This window comes from Carcharodon carcharias, chromosome 4, assembly GCF_017639515.1.
Source record: "Carcharodon carcharias isolate sCarCar2 chromosome 4, sCarCar2.pri, whole genome shotgun sequence".
NCBI classification, from domain to species: domain Eukaryota; kingdom Metazoa; phylum Chordata; class Chondrichthyes; order Lamniformes; family Lamnidae; genus Carcharodon; species Carcharodon carcharias.
The window spans coordinates 134,424,804-134,443,219 of record NC_054470.1 but is presented as its reverse complement, the minus strand read 5'-3'; the positions used below and the strand labels follow the sequence as shown (position 1 = coordinate 134,443,219).

Genomic DNA, 18,416 nt, shown 5'->3' with positions numbered 1-18,416 from the left:
GAGGCATTCAAGAGGACATTAGATGATAATTTGAATAGAACAATGTGCAAGGGTGTGGGGAAAAGGCAGGGCAATGGCATTAGGCCATAAAGCTCATCTGGAGAGCTGGTGCAGACACGATGGGCTGAATGGCCTCCTTCTGTACCATTGTGATTCTGTGGCTTAACTTCCATAACGAATGAAATGAAATCTATTTTCAGTATAGCGCCATAGAAAATGTGAAAGTGAAATTTTGCAGGCTACAGTTTAGAAAGCAACTCTTGAGCCTTGTGCATCTGTTGTCACCCATAAATAGTTGCAGTTATATAAAATCGTATTAAATCCATATTTCAGCTTTAGGAGAGTTATGATTCAGCATGGAGGCATGTAAACCCGAAAAGTATTCCTTTCAGTGTTACTTACATAATTTGCTTGAATATCTGTGTGATTCCATTCCAGTCCATCATCAAGCACAGTAAGCACAATTCCTTTGCCTGTTATTCCCTTTTTCCACACTGGGATAACATGGAGATCCAGTTTCGGGAGGGATGATGAAGTCCTTGTATCTTGCTTTAGAAGGAAGAATATACAAAATCTAATAAGAGTTTGAATACAATTTTTTAATGACAAGTGCCATCTCTAAAGGGTGAGATTTCCTTTGAAGCTAAGAGCTTTGAGCAGCAAGCAATTAATTAGTAGATAAATAATTGAAAGTTGTGGGTGGTTGTTGAGAGCTCTGTGAATCATAGCTAATATAAATATACCCCTGTCTCCAGCAGACATGACTCATCCTCTGCTCTGGAGGCAGAAGGATCTATAGCAACAATTCATTGAAATATGTGATCCTTTTCTTTCCTACTCGAGTATATTAAAGACCCTCTTTACACTCAATAAGAAATCAGTTCTCTTTTTGTCTCCATTGTTTCAGGTAATTGCATGTTATTTGTGTTACATGATGCATTTGACTGAAACCCGAATTTTGTGAAACATTAGTCATTATTGAATAAAACATACTGAGGTATGGAAACAAATCCAAAAGCTCATTTGCACCTTTGTCTTCAATTTTTAAAAATCTTTCTTTATATTCAATGGTTCACTAACACCAAATAATGAGTTTGTAGTTTCAACACAGTTTTTAGAAGAGACCCATAGAACAATCGAACAGCCTTCATATGGGCACAAAAGTAACAACTACAATCAGAAAAAAAACATTTGCTGCAGAAAATTGAAGAACCACACTGGTCCACTAGATTTGTTCTATGGGGTGTGGTTTAACGTATGTTGGTGAATCAGCATGCAGCAGTAATTTCTCCAAGTACATGACAGCAGCAAGGGACCTCACCAGCCATAAGCACATGTTGGAAAATCACAAGCCCTTTGCTCAGTTGCTTGAATGTTCACTACGGTGTTCTGTTTTAGAGAAAATGTGATGAGTATAATGTCTAATGTGGAAAATATCACTGTTCAATGATACACTGGTACCACTAAATTAGAGATTGTCATTTGGTAGTACAGAACTTGAGTGTCACTGAAAAAAAACTCATGTTGACAAAGTTTTTTGTCTTGCACTCATCCGGACAATGCACCCGTTAACTAGAAGCTACATATATTAATACACAGGACCCTGTTCTTTGCAGACAGAAAGAGTATGTACACACATTGTACATGTTTCAACTGATCAAAATAGGTGACAGCCATTCTCTGGTTCATTCTACAGGGCAATGCCTTGACCAATCAGAGTCAACCTGCCTGGTTTGAATTTAAACAAAGCGTGGCAGTTAACTGTCAGTCATCAGTTAACCTTTGCATTCTCCATGGCAATGCCTCTACCAATCAGAGTCCACTTGCCATCTAATCAGCATTCTCATCTCATTAAGTATAAATTGTTGCTCCCTTTACATCTGGTATTCTTGCTAATTGTCCAGTGAATGGAAGATTGAAAAGACCAAAGCTGAGTTATTTAAAAAATGATCCCAGAGGGAAACTTTAAACAACTGCCATAACCTATAATTTGAAGTGTTATGTTTGGGGTTCAATTCTAAATTCAGCAATCATACCACCAGTTCCCAAGAGGTTTTATACTAAGCTAAATTAAACATTTTATTAATTTACACAAGTTAAATATATACATATGGCTACAAATTACCACAATCATAACTTGTAACAAATTCCCAAACTAATCTCGATTAAGGCAACAGCATCCCATAGACTTAACTAAACACCAGGCAAAGCATTTTCACCATACGAATTCAAAATTAGGTTCTTTTCACTTTGGTTCCTGTGGAGACAGTTGGAGGCTTGCAGCTGCTTTTGATCTCACGTTGCCTCTGCCTGCACACACAAAACTGCCATCCTTATACCTAATACATCTAATTGAATATAAATTCCCATTGTATCACTAGCCTCTTTGAGCTCTACCTCTTCTAACAATAAAACCACTTTCATAGTACCAATTTTATTAGTAATATAAACATATTGCTTGGTCTCTGCTAGCTAGGCACCAGATTTCACCCCACTTCTTGAATGGTCTATTTAAAAATGCAAATCCACTCCACCTCTTTTACATCTCAAAACTAGTGTACACCAAAGCACCCAGACTTGCTGGTTTTAATCTAATTAAGATACACCCACAGATTGAACCTCTATTTTAAAATAAAAATATTTTCTAATAATATTATATACATTAATAGCTTCATGACAAACATGAAAAATTTTGACAACGTGTGTCTTTTTTCAGAAATAGAGATTGTAGATAGATATTCTCCTGGATAATGTCAGGAGGCCAAAATAAGGAAGAAGTCAAGCAAAGGACAGCAATTGGCTAACAAATGAACTTAAGGATAGTATGAGATCCAAAGATGAGTCATATAAAGTTGCTCAAAAAAGTAGCAAGCCTGAGGATTGGGAGCAGTTTAGAATTCAGCAAAGGAGGACCAAGGGATTGATTAAGAGGGGAAACATAGAGTATGAAAGTAAACTTGCAAGGAACATAAAAGCGGATGTAAACGTTTATATAAGTATATAAAAGGATAAAGATTAGTGAAGACAAATGTAGGTCTCTTACAGCCTGAGAAAGGAGAATTCATAGTAGGGAACAAGGAAATGGCAGAGCAATTAAACAACTGCTTTAGTTCTGTCTCCACTGAGGAAGAGACAAATAACTTCCCAGAAATACCAGGGAACCAAGGGTCTAGTGAGAAGGAGGAATTGAAGGAAATTAGTATTACTAAAAAAATAGTGCTGGAGAAATTAGTGGGACAGAAAGCCAATAAATCCCCAGACCCTGATAGTCTCCATCCCAGAGTACTAAAGGAGGTGGCCATGGAAATAGTGCATGCATTGGTTGTCATCTTCCAAAATCTGTGGATTCTGGGACAGTCCCAGCAGATTGGAGGGTGGCAAATGTGACCCCACTATTTAAAAAAGGAGGGAGGGAGAAAACATGGAATAAGTAGTAGGAAATTGCTAGACTCCATTATAAAGGATGTGATACTAGGACACTTAGAAGATAGCAATGAGATTAGACAAAGTCAAAATGGATTTATGAAAGGGAAATCAGGTTTGCCAAACTTACTGAGGTTTTTTTGAGGACATCCTTTCGGGAAGTAAATCTGCTGTCCTTACCTGGTCTGGCCTACATGTGACTCCAGACTCATAGCAACGTGGTTGACTCTTAATTGCCCTTATTCAGGGGTTATTTAGGGATGGGCAATAAATGCTGGCCTAGACAGTGATGCCTACAAGACTGGGAATTCATGAGGCATTGTGGGCCATCAGCAGCAGTTGAATTGTACTCAAACATAATCTGTAACCTCATGGCCCTGAATATCCCACACTCAACCATTACTATCAAGCCAAGGGGTCAATCCTGGTTCGATGAGGAGTGCAGGAGGGCATGCCTGGAGCAGCACCAAGCTTTCCTAAATATGATGTATCAACCTGATGAAGCTATAACAAAGGACTGCTTGTGTGCCAAACACTATCAGCAGCAAGTGATAGACAGAGCTGAGCAATCCCACAACCAACGGATCGGATCTAAGCTCTGCAGTCCTGCCACATCCAGTCATGAGTGGTGGTGGACAACTAAACAACTGAGGAGGAGTCTCCACAAATATCCCCATCCTCAATGATAGAGGAAACCAGCACATCAGTGCAAAAGATAAGGCAGACGCATTCGTAACAATCTTCAGCCAGAAGTGGCAAGTGGATGATACATCTCAGCTTCCTTCGGAGATCCCCAGCATTGCAGATGCCTGTCTTCATCCAATTCAATTCACTCCATATGATATCAAGAGACAACTGAAGGCACTGGTAACTGCAAAAGCTATGGGCTGTGACAATATTCCAGCAATAGTATTGTAGACTTGTGTCCCAGAACTTGCCATGCCCCTAGCCAAGCTGTTCCAGTACAGCCGCAACACTGGCATCTACCTGGCAATGTGGAAAATTGCCAGGTATGTCCTCTACACAAAAAGCAGGACAATTCCAACCCAGCTAGTTACTGCCCCTTCAGTCTACTCTCGATCATCAGTAAAGTAATGGAAGGGATCATCAACAGTGCTATCAAGCGGCACATGTTTAGCAATAACCTGTCACTGATGCCCAATTTGGGTTCCGCCAGCTCCTGACCTCATTACAGCCTTGGTTCAAACATGGACAAAAGAGCTGAGCTCCTGAGGTGAGGCGAGAGTGACAGTTCTTGACATCAAGGCAGCATTTGACCAAGTGTAGCATCAAGGAGCCGTAGCAAAACTGCAGCTCCCACAACACTCAAGCTTGACACCACCCAGGACAAAGCTGATTGGCACCACATCCATAACATTCACTCCTTCCACCACCAACTCACAGTAGTAGCAGTGTGTACCATCTACAAGATGCACTGCAGGAATTCACCTAGGCTCTTTGGACAGCACCATCCAACCCATGCCCACCACCACCTAGAAGGACAAGGGCAGCAGACACATGGGAACACCACATCCTCGAAGTTCCCCTTCAAGTCACTCACCATCCTGACTTGGAAATATATTGCCGTTCCTTCACTATCACTGGGTCAAAATCCTGGAACTCCCTTCTTAACAGCACTATGGGTGTACCTACACCACATGGACTACAGTGGTTCAAGAAGGCAGCTTACCACCACCTTCTCAAGGACAATTAGGGATGGAAAATAAATGTTGGCTCAGCCAGTGAAGCCCGCATTCCATGAATGAATAAAAAAAACCTCAGAGGGTGAACCTGTGGAATTCTCTACCGTAGAAGGTTGTGGAGGCTAAGTCACTGAATATATTTAAGAAGAAAATAGATAGATTTCTGGTCTCGAAAGACATCAAAGGGTATGAAGTGAGAGCAGGAGTATGACATTGTGATGGAGGATCAGCCATGATCATACTGAAGAGCTGAAATGTCTACTCCTGCTCCTATTTTCTATGTTTCTATGGGGAGAATTTTCTCCCCGTTGGGCAGGCTGGGCGGGAGAGGTGTGGGCGGGCACAGAGCCGATCTCCGCCCGTGATCAGCTCCGAACCCGGCTCCACGCCACCATTTTACGTGGGTGGGCCTTACCATGATGCACAGCCGGTAGCCCGTGTGCACGCGAAAAGCGCAGTAATTTCCCTGAGGCTGGAGCTGCCTCAGGGAGAGTAAGTTCAGATTGAAATTTTTCAATAAAGAGACATAAAAATGATTTACATGTGTTCCCACATGTGACTGTGTCACATGAGCTGGGGCATGTTTATGAAATGCGAAAAAAAAAATTACTCATTTAATTAAACCTTCAGGATACCTCATGCCCTCCCCTGGATGAGGTGTCCTGAAAAACTCAAAGGCTGTTTGGGCTCTTCGCCTGCCCACCAACCTTAAGGTTGGACAGGAAGTGTTGAGAATGAATTTAATTGGTTTATTAATGGCATTAACAGGCCTTTGACCCTTTGACAGTTCGGCAGACACACAGTTGCCTCCGGCACGCGCCCGTTGAGCAAAAGATCTTAATGACCCGTGGTAATGTCTGGACACACCCCTGACATCGCCCCCTATCATTTTACATGTCGGAGTGTTGGGCCCATCCCCGCACGCCAACATGAAAATTCTCCCCTATGTTCCTATATAAAAAATATGTTTGACAACATGAAATTTGATGATAAACATGAAATGCATATCCTATATTGGCCAACAATATTATTGCAGATATGAAAACTGGACCTTGAATGCTAAAGTAAGATCATGCTGCTGAAATATATTTAAAATGAATTAAACAAGAAGAAAGTTTAGTAACAGAGTACTTGGAACAAACAAAAGAAAAAAGAGAAATGATGAGGCTGATTATGATCAGAGAGATGACATAATTAGTTACATTAAGTCAGGGAAAGTTATTGGGGTTGGTACTTTTTGGAAATATTGGGGCTAATTTTGACATTGGCGGATAGTGTAACATGGGTGCTATTGAATCAACTGCGATTGAAGTCAACAGAAATTAAAATTTGGAGCTGTTCAGTAAGGACGTTTAACCACCACATTAACACAATCACCTGAAGTCACAAACGCCCTCGTTGATGCTAACAAGTGAAGACTCAGAAGACTCGGTATGTGGCTAAATCACCTGATGGAATGGGCAGGTGTAACTTCATGGGCTGATACAATTTACCTCTGGAGAGACCAGGAGGACAATTTTTATGTGGAATGTTGCTGAGTGGGCATTGCTCAGGGCAACTCCTCTGTCTACCTGATAGGTGTGGCAGAAGGCCCAAGAAACTTAACTGGGCAAGGTACATAATAACTGAATTTACAGGAGCAGGAAGAATGGCCTGACCCAATTTCAGATTGGATGTCTTTCAAGCATCCTTGGGATGCAGGATGTTAGTCCCAGTTTTGCAACAAGACCTGATTTCTATCTCATACAGGGCAGAAATCATTCTCCATCGCCAAAGAAGTCTTAAATACAGGTAAAGGGGCAAGGGATGTTGCAGCATTAATGTAACATGAATGCAACACTTAAGTAGTGCTATTGACATTCTGCTGAGTATTAGATTGTACAACCTCCCCTTAAGTGAATTACAAATGACATGGTGTCACAACAATGTTTTAAGACAGAGATTGATGGATTCCTCGTTATTAAAGATATCAAGGGGTATGGGGATGGTGCAGGGAAATGGGGTTGAGGCAGAAGATCAGCCATGATCTGGTTGAATGGCAGAGCAGGCTTGAGGGGGCCAAATGGCCTACTCCTGCTCCTATTTCCTATGTTCCCATGTTCCTACCTCTTCTGGGTGAAGTCTCCCCAGTAACCTCCATGCCCCTGTTATAATTATTTTCTGAAATGATGAGGAAATTGGCTCTTTTTTTCTCACTGTGGAGTATGAAGCTACATCCCTGGCACTCTGATGAAAAGTCTCATAAGTTACTCAATTAGGATCAATATAAAATTTGCAAATGCTGAAAATCTGAAATAAAAATGGAAAATAATGGAGGTACAAGTCTTTTAGAAATCTGCAAAGGGAAAAGACAAATTAACAATAGGAGTGAGGTTTTAATACTCCAACATGCAAAGGGTATGAGAAGTTTGGAACTCTTTTCCTCAGACAGCAGTTGATGCATGATCAATTGTTAATCTTAAATGTGAGGTTGATAGATTTCTCTTAACCAAAGGTATTCAGGGATATGGCACAATGGTGTTAGTTTGGTGGAGTTAGGTCACATGTCAGACATGCTCTCATTGAAGAGCGGCACAAAATCAAGGAGCTAAATGGCCAACTCCTGTTCTTATGGGCAGAAACTTTTGGAGGTGATGCAGGTCTCAGCCATCAGCTGAAGAACCAGCAAAATCCCTGCCTTGCCTCTTTTTGAGAAGGCCCACAGAATCTTGTGCCACTCAGGCACTTGACAGGCCAGCTGGTGGGCCTTCCACGGGATCAAGGACCTGGAGATGGAGATCCTGTCTTCTGAGAGCTGCTGGCCAATCAGAGCCCAACAGCTCTTCTGTACTCAGCAGCGCCACTTGCCAAGTGGTGGTTGCTGCCAGTATGTCACTCAACTGAGGCCTCAGATCGAGGAGGGACTCAGGCACAAGTGAGTGATGACAGGAGGGGATAATGGGATGAGGATTGGGGGGAGCAGGTGTGAGAGGGGGTCAGCAGCAAGGGCAGGGGTGTGACTTTCAGTGGGACTCCATTCCCAATGCTGGGTCCTTTGATCAAGTACTGAGTGCTTTTGAACGAGGGTCCCCCGACCATCCCCCTGGAGCCCCAATTAAATGTGCCAAGGTTTGCATGTGCTCCCCGTATGGCGAGCACCTCACCCACTGTTGGGTTAATACCAATGGTGGGTGGGATGAACCCCTTAAGTGGGCTTTCCCACCATTGATTCAATTTGGGTAGAAGCGGAGAGGAAGTAGGGTTCCCACCCATCTCCCTCCTGCCCAATTAAATGCCCCCAGCACCAAGCTCACCACAGTCGAGAGCACAAGACTCCACCCTGTATTCCTAAAAACTACACCAAAAATCTGCAGCTTCCACTGTATGCATGGGAGCCACCAAAAAATAATTGGGATACATCTGGTCTCCATTCATTCAGATGTAGAAATGCCACTCCTGATGCCTGCCAGGACAATATATGAGAAATTTTACATTCCTAGCCCATGAATTTGCATCCATTGAAGTCAATAGATAGAAAATCATTGGTTGGGATGGTACAATTTCCTAATGTCTGCTCCAGGCATACGCCAGAAGTGACACAAATGGAATGTTAATCCATTAGCTGCCATTGGCAGTAATTCAGCTAATACACACTGTTTTACTGTTACTAATCAAAATTCTTACCAGATACCATTGTTGTTTCCACATGGGATCGCTAAACATTTTCTCTGCCATGCAGTCTATGCAATCCCTTGCCGGAGAACGTTTACTTCTTTGTTTTTCATACTGTTGTTCTGCCCAAGACACCTTATGGTTATGCAACACACAACAAATAACATTGGAGTGACTAGGCTGCAGCTTGTTGTTTGTTATATCATTCACATGCACCGTTACAAACATTATACAATCATGTAATGAAATATTGTTTAGTCTTTTGTCTAAAAAATGGGATGAAAATCCTCTTTCATTGTTATTCACACACTATTAATTCCAGAAACTCATAGACCAAATATTTTCCCAGCAATGCAACCCCTTTCCCCATCATAACTTTGTAAAACTTTACATTTTCCTTGTTAATGAGCTGAGCAAAATATGGCCACTGGTTGGAATGCAATCCCTTGGATTAACAGAGTGCTTGATTCCATTGATTTAAGTGGAATGCAAACCAGTTAAGATCTGTAAGAGTGAATAAACTGCCTCATCAGATTCCCACTCATGAAGTGAAGACTAAAATCTATGTGGAGCCTTTGGAAAAGTGCAGACAAAGAGCAAAATTTTATAGCAGCGGGGTTTTACGTTCCCGCCGAAGTCAATGGAGTTTAGAGTGGCTCGCCGCACTTTACAGCCCTGTCCCCACCACAACGGGGCCATAATATTCCGGCCAAAGACTAGCTTGATACATATATAATGTGAATAATTGAAAAATAGGAAATATTAAATCACACACAGGCTTTATCCTGTAAACTCAGAATTAATCATTTTAATTCCATTTAAATGCTAAAAATTACCATCTATCATGTCTTACTTAATATACTTAGAAATTAATCATACCCGTTCATCTTCAAATAATCTTTTTGTAAAGTGATCAGCACTCCTTCGAGACCTTCTTGGATGAATTTTGTGTCGAAGTAGATAGTGATTTTGAAGTGCTCCAATCTAAGCAGGTAAAGATTGAAAAGAATGTTCAATATGAATGAAAGCATTATATTGGACACAAGCATCAAAATGACATTTTATTCATAAAGGGTTTTTATGCTGCAATATCTTCTGATTACTCTTGATTGTGCCTTTGGATTCAAATACCACTGTATTAGTTAAGGAAGGGAGAAACCTGGTAACTACAGATTGGTCAATCTAACATCAGTTGTGGGGATGTTACTGGAATCTAACATCAGAAACAGTGGGAAAAATATTCTCCTTGTAGCATCTGTTGGATTGATGGGACCATTTTCAGATTGGGAACTCTACCAACTAAATTGAACACAATGCTGTTGCACTTCCTCAGAACAAACTTATTATTATCACACCTCCATGTTCCCTGACCTATCAGGGATATAGGTGGGACAGCATGGCTAAAGTAGCGATGAAGGATCTCAATTTGAAGGGACTCAAAACTCAGCTAGTAGTGAGTAGTGATTGAAGTATACAATTCAGTATGAAGGAGCAAAGAGCTACAGCATGGAGGGAAAACGTGGAAATGCTGTTTCTTGGTGGACAGACTTGACCATGTGAGGGCACAGAGTGAATTCCTCTTCTACGAGGATGGCAGGAGGTGGCCAGCCAGCTTCACAATGAAGGCGTGGCTGCAAGTCGCAGAGGCTGTTGGCAACTGAAGTGTAATGCTGAGGGCCTGAATCCAGTTCAGGAAAATACCTCATTGAATCTGGTAATTTGAGTGTCCTGTCGTCTACAGCTGGAGTCATTGCTCTCTCAGCTCCCAAAAATTCTCCCACACAGCACTCCTCTGACCAACGCACCTCATTGTCACGCACGTTCCTTTCTCTCCAGTCTCCTCAAATCTTTATCTCAACAGTTAACAATCATACTATACTCACTTGCAACCTTTTGCCCTCTTGCTCCCATTCCTCACAGTCACCCTCAACAAATGATTACCACCATCCTCAGCAATCAGTTCATTCCTCACACTCATAACTTTCTGCCTTTTCTCCTTGGAGGAGAAGAGATCCCACAGCTTCAGCAAGAGGCAGAGAAACGGGGTGCAACTGCAGCATGGACATCCTGACTGCACTGGTGTAGGATGCCCTGGAGATCAGCAGAATGGATAATACTGGCCATTGGCAAAGGAAAGGTGGGGTGGTTTCGAGACCAAATGACATTAGGCAGCGCACTGCCACTTTGCACTTAACTGTCTCTCATATTCAATGTCACTAATAAAATAAAAGCAAAGATCTGCCCCATGCTAACAGAAAACCTTATTTAACTTATGTCCAGTACCAACTATCAGCATCCTTGGTGGGGAAGGGTACCATTGACCAGAAAATAAACTGGACTAGCTATATAAATACTATGACTACAAGAGTAGGTCAGAGACTGGGAATCTGCAGCAAGTAACTCACCTCCAGACTCCCTAAAGCCTATCATCCATCCACAAGGCACAGGTCAAGAGTGTGATGGGAATACTCTCCACTTCCCAGCAGAGGTGGCTGGTAGTATACAGTCAGGTGGGAGTTGCCCTGGGAGTCCTCAACATTGAGTCTGGACCCCATGAAGTCTCATGGCATCAGGTCAAACATAGGCAAAGAAACCACATGCTGACTACCACATACCGCTCTCCTCCGCGCGCCCCCCCCACCCCCACCCCCCCACCCCCCTCCCCGCCACTTAGCTGATGAATCAGTACTTCTTCATGTTGAACACCATTTGGAGGAAGCACTGAGTATGGCAAGGGTGCAGAATGTACTCTGGGTGAGGGACTTCAATTTTCATCACCAATAGTGGTAGGAGTGGCCACCGCACGGTCCTTGTGGAGACAAAGTCCCGTCTCCATATTGAGGATACCCTCCTTCATGTTGTGTGGCACTACCACCATGCTAAGTGGGATAGATTTTGAACAGATCTAGCAGCTCAAGACTGGGGAGCCATGAGGTGCTGTGGGCCATCAGCAGCAGCAGAATTAGACTCAGCCACAATCTGTAACCTCAAGGCCTGGCGTATCCCCCACTCTATCATTACCACCAAGCAAGAAGATTAATCCTGGTTCAGTGAAGAGTGCAGGAGTGCATGCCAGGAGCACCAAGCATACCTAAAAATGAGGTGTAAACCTAGTGAAGATACAGCACAGGACTACTTGCATACCAAACAACAAAAGAAGCAAATGATAGACAGAGCTAAGCGATTCCACAACTAACGGATTAGATCTAAGCTGTACAGTCCTGCCACATCCTGTCGTGCATGGTGGTGGATAATTAACCAACACACTGGAGGAGGCAGCTCCACAAATATCTCCATCTTCAATGATGGAGGAGCCCAGTACATGAGTGCAAAAGATAAGGCAGGAGCGTTTGCAACAATCTTCAGCCAGAAGTGCGGAGCGGACGATCCATCTCGGCCTCCTCCGAAGGTCCCCAGCATCACAGATGCCAGTCTTCAGCCAATTCAATTCACCCCACATGATATCAAGAAATGGCTGAAGGCACTGGATACTGCAAAGGCTATGGACCCTGACAATATTCCAGCAATAGTACAGAAGACTTGTGCTCCAGAACTTGCCATGCCCCTACCCCAGCTGTTCCAGTACAGCCACAACACTGGCATCTACCCGGCAGTGTGGAAAATGGCCAAGGATGTCCTGTACACAAAAAGCAGGACAAATCGAACCTGGCCAATTACCGCCCTATCAGTCTACTTTCATCATCAGCAGGGCTATCAAATGGCACTTGCTTAGCCATAACCTGCTCACCAACGCTCAGTTTGGGTTTCGCCAGGGCCACTCAGCTCCTGACCTCATTATAACCTTGGCTCAAACAATGACAAAAATGCTGAACTCCCAAGGTGAGGTGACAGCGACTGCCCTTGACATCAAGGCCACATTTGACTGAGTATGGCATCAAGGAGCCCTAGCAAAACTGGAGTCAATAGGAATCATGGAAAAAACCTCTCCGCTGGTTGGAGTCATACCTAGCACAAAGGAAGGTGGTTGTAGTTGTTGGACGTCAATCATCTCAGCTCCAGGACATCACTCAAGGTAGAGTCCTAGGCCCAACCATCTTCAGCTGCTTCATCAATGACCTTCCTTCCATCATAAGGTCAGAAGTGGGGATATTCACTGATGATTGCACAATGTTTAGCACCGTTCACAATTCATCAGAGGCTGAAGCAGTCCATGTCCAAATGCAGCAAGGTGTGGACAATATCCAGGCTTGGGCTGCCAATTGGCAAGTAACATTCGCGCCACACAAGTGCCAGGTAATGACAATCTCCAACAAGAGAGAATCTAAACACCGCCCCTTGACAACTAACGGCATTACCATCACTGAATCCCCCACTATCAACATCCTGGGGGTTACCATTGACCAGAAACTGAACTGGACAAGCAATATAAATACTGTGGCTACAAGAGCAGGTTAGAGGCTAGGAATGCTGTGCTGAGCAGCTCATCTCCTGACTCTCCAAAGCCTGTCCACCATCTACAAGGCACAAGCCAGGAGTGTGATAAAATACTCCCTATTTGCCTGGATGAGTGCAGCTCCCACAACACTCAAGAAGCTTGACACCATCCAGGACAAAGCAGCCCACTTGATTGGCAAACCATCCACAAACTTTCACTCACTCCATCAACGATGCACAGTGGCAGCAGTGTGTACATCTACAAGATGCACTGCAGGAAATTACCAAGGCTCCTTAGACAGCACATTCCAAACCCATGGCCACCATCATTTAGAAAGATAAGGGAAGCAGATAGATGGGAACACCACCACCTGAAAGTTCTCCTCCAAACTACTCACCATCCTGACTTTGAAAAATATCGCTGTTTCTTCACTGTCACTGGATCAAAGTCCTGGAACTCTGTCCCTAACAGCACCATGGGTGTACCTACACCACATGGACTGCAGCAGTTCAATAAGGCAGCTCACCACCACCTTCTCAATGGCAATTATGGATGGGCAATAAATGCTGGCCTGGCCAGTGATGTCCACATCCCAAGAATAAATGAAAAAAATCTGCCGAACTTATTGGCAGTGGATGCTTCGTCTACAGGTCTGGGTACAGTTTATTCAAGTTACAAAGAGGGGTAAATGTAGACCAGTTTATTGTGCCTCAAGGCCATTCACAGACACAGAAAAAAAGATATGCTACAATTGAGAAGGGGGCATTGGCAGCAACCTGGGCATGTGAGAAGTTCTCAGACTGCATGATAGGATTGCAGTTTAAAATTGAAACCAGCTATAAGTTATTAATCAATCTTCCAAACGTTGCAAAGATGCCACCTAGAACTCAATGGGCAGACTTTTCACCTCATCAGGCGGGCAGGCCCAGGAGCGGCTGCACAACAGACAATCGCCCAAATAATGGCTGGCCAGCATGAAACGCGCTCTGATACCCTCAGCGCTTCTGGGTTCAAGGAGAGGAGGGCGAGCAAGGAAGTCAGTGCCTGCATGCGGGCACGCTGAGTGAACATTCCCTGAAGGCACAGAGCTGCCTCAGGGAGCTGAGGATTTTTCACATTAAAAATAAAATTTTCAAAAGAAAGGAAAACATGTCCCCTCATGTGACTCTGACACATGAGCAGGGATATGTTGAAAATGAGTTCTAAAAATTTTAAATTTATTTTTAATTAACATCAGAAACGTCATCCTGCCCGTGAATGAGGTTTCCTCAAAAACCCAAAGGTCACTTGGCCTATTTGCCCAGCTACCAACCATAATGTTTAACGGGCATGGATAAATGATATTTACTTGATTAATTAATGGGTTTAACAGCCCTCTTAATTGTCGGTGAGAGATCTCCCACACAAACCCGCTGACCGAAATATCGTGCAAGTGCACAATGACGTTGGGACACTCGCCCAACGTCATCGGTCACTACTTTACTCCTGTTCAGGCGGGTGTGTGCACGCCTGCCCAATGTTTCAGACTGAGGTGTGATTCAGTAACTGACTATGTTCAAGGGAAGAACCAGGCAGCAGGAGATACACAATCAAGAATACCAGTTAAAGGAACCAAAATGGAGGATTCAAATTTCATCAAGGAGGTAGAAGCGCATACATCACGCATTACCAAACACCTACTGGCTACTGCAAAGAAGCTGCAGGAGATAAAACAAGCACAACAGCAAGGTGACAAATGTACCCAGATAAAGGAACACTGTCTGGAAGGATGACCAGGCTATACTCCTAACAACCCAGTGCTACAGCAGTACTTCGAACATAGAAAGCACCTCACATCATTGATGATCTCCTAGTTTTTAATGACAGAATAGTCATTTCGAGAATACTTCGGCTTGATATCCTCCAAAATATTCATCAAGATCACTTAGGGATAACATAATGTTGAGCAAGAGTCCTGCAATAATTCTGGTGGCCAGGCATTACTCATTCTCATAGTATTGAAGAACTAATTTTGAATTGCCTTACATGTGCAGTGAACAGCCAAGTGCAAATAGAACTACCGTCACCCTCCACTTTTCCATCAAGGCCATGGGAGTGCTGGAATTTTTTAAAAATTCATTTACGGGATGTGGGCTTCGCTGGCTGGACCAGCATTTATTGTCCATCCCTAGTTGCCCTTGAGAAGATGATGGTGAGCTGTCTTCTTGAACCACTGCAGTCCATGTGGTGTAGGTACACCCACAGTGCTGTTAGGAAGAGAGTTGCAGGGTTTTGATCCAGCAACAGTGAAGGAACGGTGATATATTTCCAAGTCACGATAGTGAGTGACTTGGAGGGGAACTTCCAGGTGGTGGTTTTCCCATCTACCTGCTGCCCTCATCTTTCAAGATGGTAGTGGTCGAAGGTTTGGAAAGTGCTGTAGAAGGAGCCTTGGTGAATTCCTGCAGTGCATCCTGTAGATGGTACACACTGCAGCTACTGTGCATTGGTGGTGGAGGGAGTGAATGTTTGTGGATGGGTGCAAATCAAGTGGGCAGCTTTGCCCTGGATGGTGTCAAGCTTCTTGAGTGTTGTGGGAGCTGCACTCATCCAGGCAAGAGGAGAGTATTCCATCACACTCCTAACTTGTGCCTTGTAGATGGTGGACAGGCTTTGGGGAGTCAGGAGGTGAGTTACTCATTGCACAATTCCCAGCCTCTTGTAGTCACAGTATTTATATGGCTAGTCCAGTTCAGTTTCTGGTTAATAGTAAACCCCAGGGTGTTGATAGTGGGGGATTCAGTGATGGTAATGCTATTGAACATCAAGGGGCGATGGTTGGATTCTCTCTTGTTGGAGATGGTCATTGCCCGACACTTGTGTGGAGCGAATGTTACTTGCCACTTGACAGCCCAAGCCTGGATATTGTCCAGGTCTTGGTACATTTGGACATGGACTACTTCAGTATCTGATGAGTCATGAATGGTGCTGAACATCGTGCAATCATCAGCGAACATCCCTATTTTTTACCTTATGATGGAAAGAAGGACTTATTTGATGGATTTATTTGATATTAAAGGCAAGATATTCCTATTGTCATTGAGTACTACTCCAAATGTCTTGAAGTGAACAGATTGCACAGTGTCATTGTGGAAGTAGTCATTTGCTGACTGAAGTGAATCTATGCAATACGGGCATCCCAGGCTTTGTAGTGTCAGATAATGGTCCACAATTTGCTAACGAATTATTTGTAAAGGAATATGGATTCATTCAGATGACAACCTCACCTTGGCTTCATCAAGTGAATGGAAAAGCTGAGAGTTAGTAGAACCATCAAAAACTTGATGAAGGAGAATGAAGATCTCAACTTTTTAGTTATCAAACTTCACTGTTACAAAATGGGTCCTCACCATCAGTCGCTAATGGGAAGATGACTAATAACACAACTTCTAGCTCTGCAACAGCAATTAGAACCAATTACCACCTAGGCTGACCATAAGAGAGTTAAAAAGCATGGGGAGCAACAGAGACACAAACAGGCTTGTCACTTCAACTTCAGACACAGAGTACAAGACTTATCAGGGTCACATCCTGGGTGAGAGTATGGATACGAGACCAACAGAAAGAGGCATAATAATAAAAAGAGTTCCACAGCTGAGATCAATCCTGAGGATTGAGGTGGTCCAGGAGAAACCACAGCAACTTAAAATCCTTGGAAAGAAGACCAATTGACATGTGGGCTTACAATTCAGACCTGGACAGAGAAAAGGAACAAGAAACAAATCAAAGCTCTGCAGCCATCCAGAAGAAGAACACTCCTATTGAATTGAGAGAGAGTGCCGAATGTCCTCGATCTCAGAAGGAGATCAGAACAAGGTTGGTCAAGGCTCCTCAGCCTAACCCTGTGAAGTCCGAGATTTTGGGGGGAGATTTAGGAGGATGTATATGGTTGTGATAAAGACTTGGGCAGAGATATAGAGTAAAGGGTTAATATCAGAGTCACCCGATACAGATGTAACTATGACGTAATGACACATGACTAAGTAAGAGAACTGGGGGGAGGAGACGTCCAACCTTGTGCAGTGTTCCTAGATGTACATAGAGCTGTAAATAAATAATAATGATTTTTAACAAGCTATGGTCTTGAGTAGCTTACTTAGGGAAAATAGACAAATGCCGAAGAACCCCATCTTGACCTCAAAAATACGACAATGGAGTTTTGGCAGAAGGCCTCACAACTCCATTTTACTTGCTAGACCACCTCTACACCACACAAAAACAATTTTTATAGAAAGGAAGACTTGAAAGAAAGATTTTCATTTATATAGTGCCTTTCATGACCATAAGATTCCCCAAAGCACTTTATAGCCAACCAAGTACTTTTGAAGTGTAGTTACTGTCAATAACTCAGGAAATGCAGCAGCCAATTGCTGCACAGCAAACTCCCACTAACAGCAATGTGATAATGACCAGATAATTTGTTCTTGTGATGTTGATTTAGGGATAAATACCTGTTTAAAGGTAAACTGTCTCTTAAAAGGAAGATAAACATAAAGAGTACTGCAATGGAAATTCTTGGAAACAGAACACCAGGGACAGAGGGATCCATGGTGACGAATGTGGTGCCACAGCTATTCAAAGTGCTGGTGGGCATAAGAAGAAATGCCATAGTCCCATGGAGTGGGGGTGGGGGGTGCTGAGACCCTCAAGGACCACCCTCAGAAGTGAATGGGACTAGGTATTCAGGAAATTTAACTCCCGGAGTCTGGAAACCTAGGGACTAACAGCAATGCCAGAAGAGGTCCAGTGATCTCAGTTGGGTAGTAATGTCAGTGAATGCATTTTCACATGGCATTTCTTACCCAGCACACCACCCAACCTTCACGCTGCTAAATGCATCACATTCCCATCACTCACTTAGCAACACTCCCTTGCACTCAGGACTCAAGCCTAAAATCCAGATACTCCACCACAATCTCACACACCTGCAGACCTAGAGGCACTGACACTGCTGCCTCATACCTGTTACAGTTTTTGGATGCACAGGTCACCAACTCCTCTGCTATCCCTGTGAGGATGCATCAACACTCACTGGCAAATGCAGGAACTCACTAAAACACCTCCAGAGGCACTCCAGAGTACTTTTGGGCACTTGCCAATAGAAAAAGCTCCAAAAATTTAACTTAGCTGTAATCAGGGAGTATGGGAAATGTTTGTAATCCCTTGATCCCCTGCCAAGCTGCACACCCACGTCAAAGGAGTAT

General features: G+C 43.4%; 1 protein-coding gene across 1 annotated transcript in view; it reads right to left on the bottom strand.

Moving 5' to 3' along the window:
* pcsk1 (proprotein convertase subtilisin/kexin type 1) overlaps positions 1-18,416 on the bottom strand; it is a 130,307-nt gene that overhangs the window by 95,322 nt on the left and 16,569 nt on the right. Inside the window, exons 2-4 of the mRNA XM_041187073.1 lie at positions 9,657-9,761; positions 8,790-8,912; positions 403-549 (exon numbers count right to left, since the gene is read on the bottom strand). Coding sequence (XP_041043007.1) covers positions 403-549; positions 8,790-8,912; positions 9,657-9,761 — 375 coding nt within the window. The remainder of the gene's footprint in view (positions 1-402; positions 550-8,789; positions 8,913-9,656; positions 9,762-18,416) is intronic.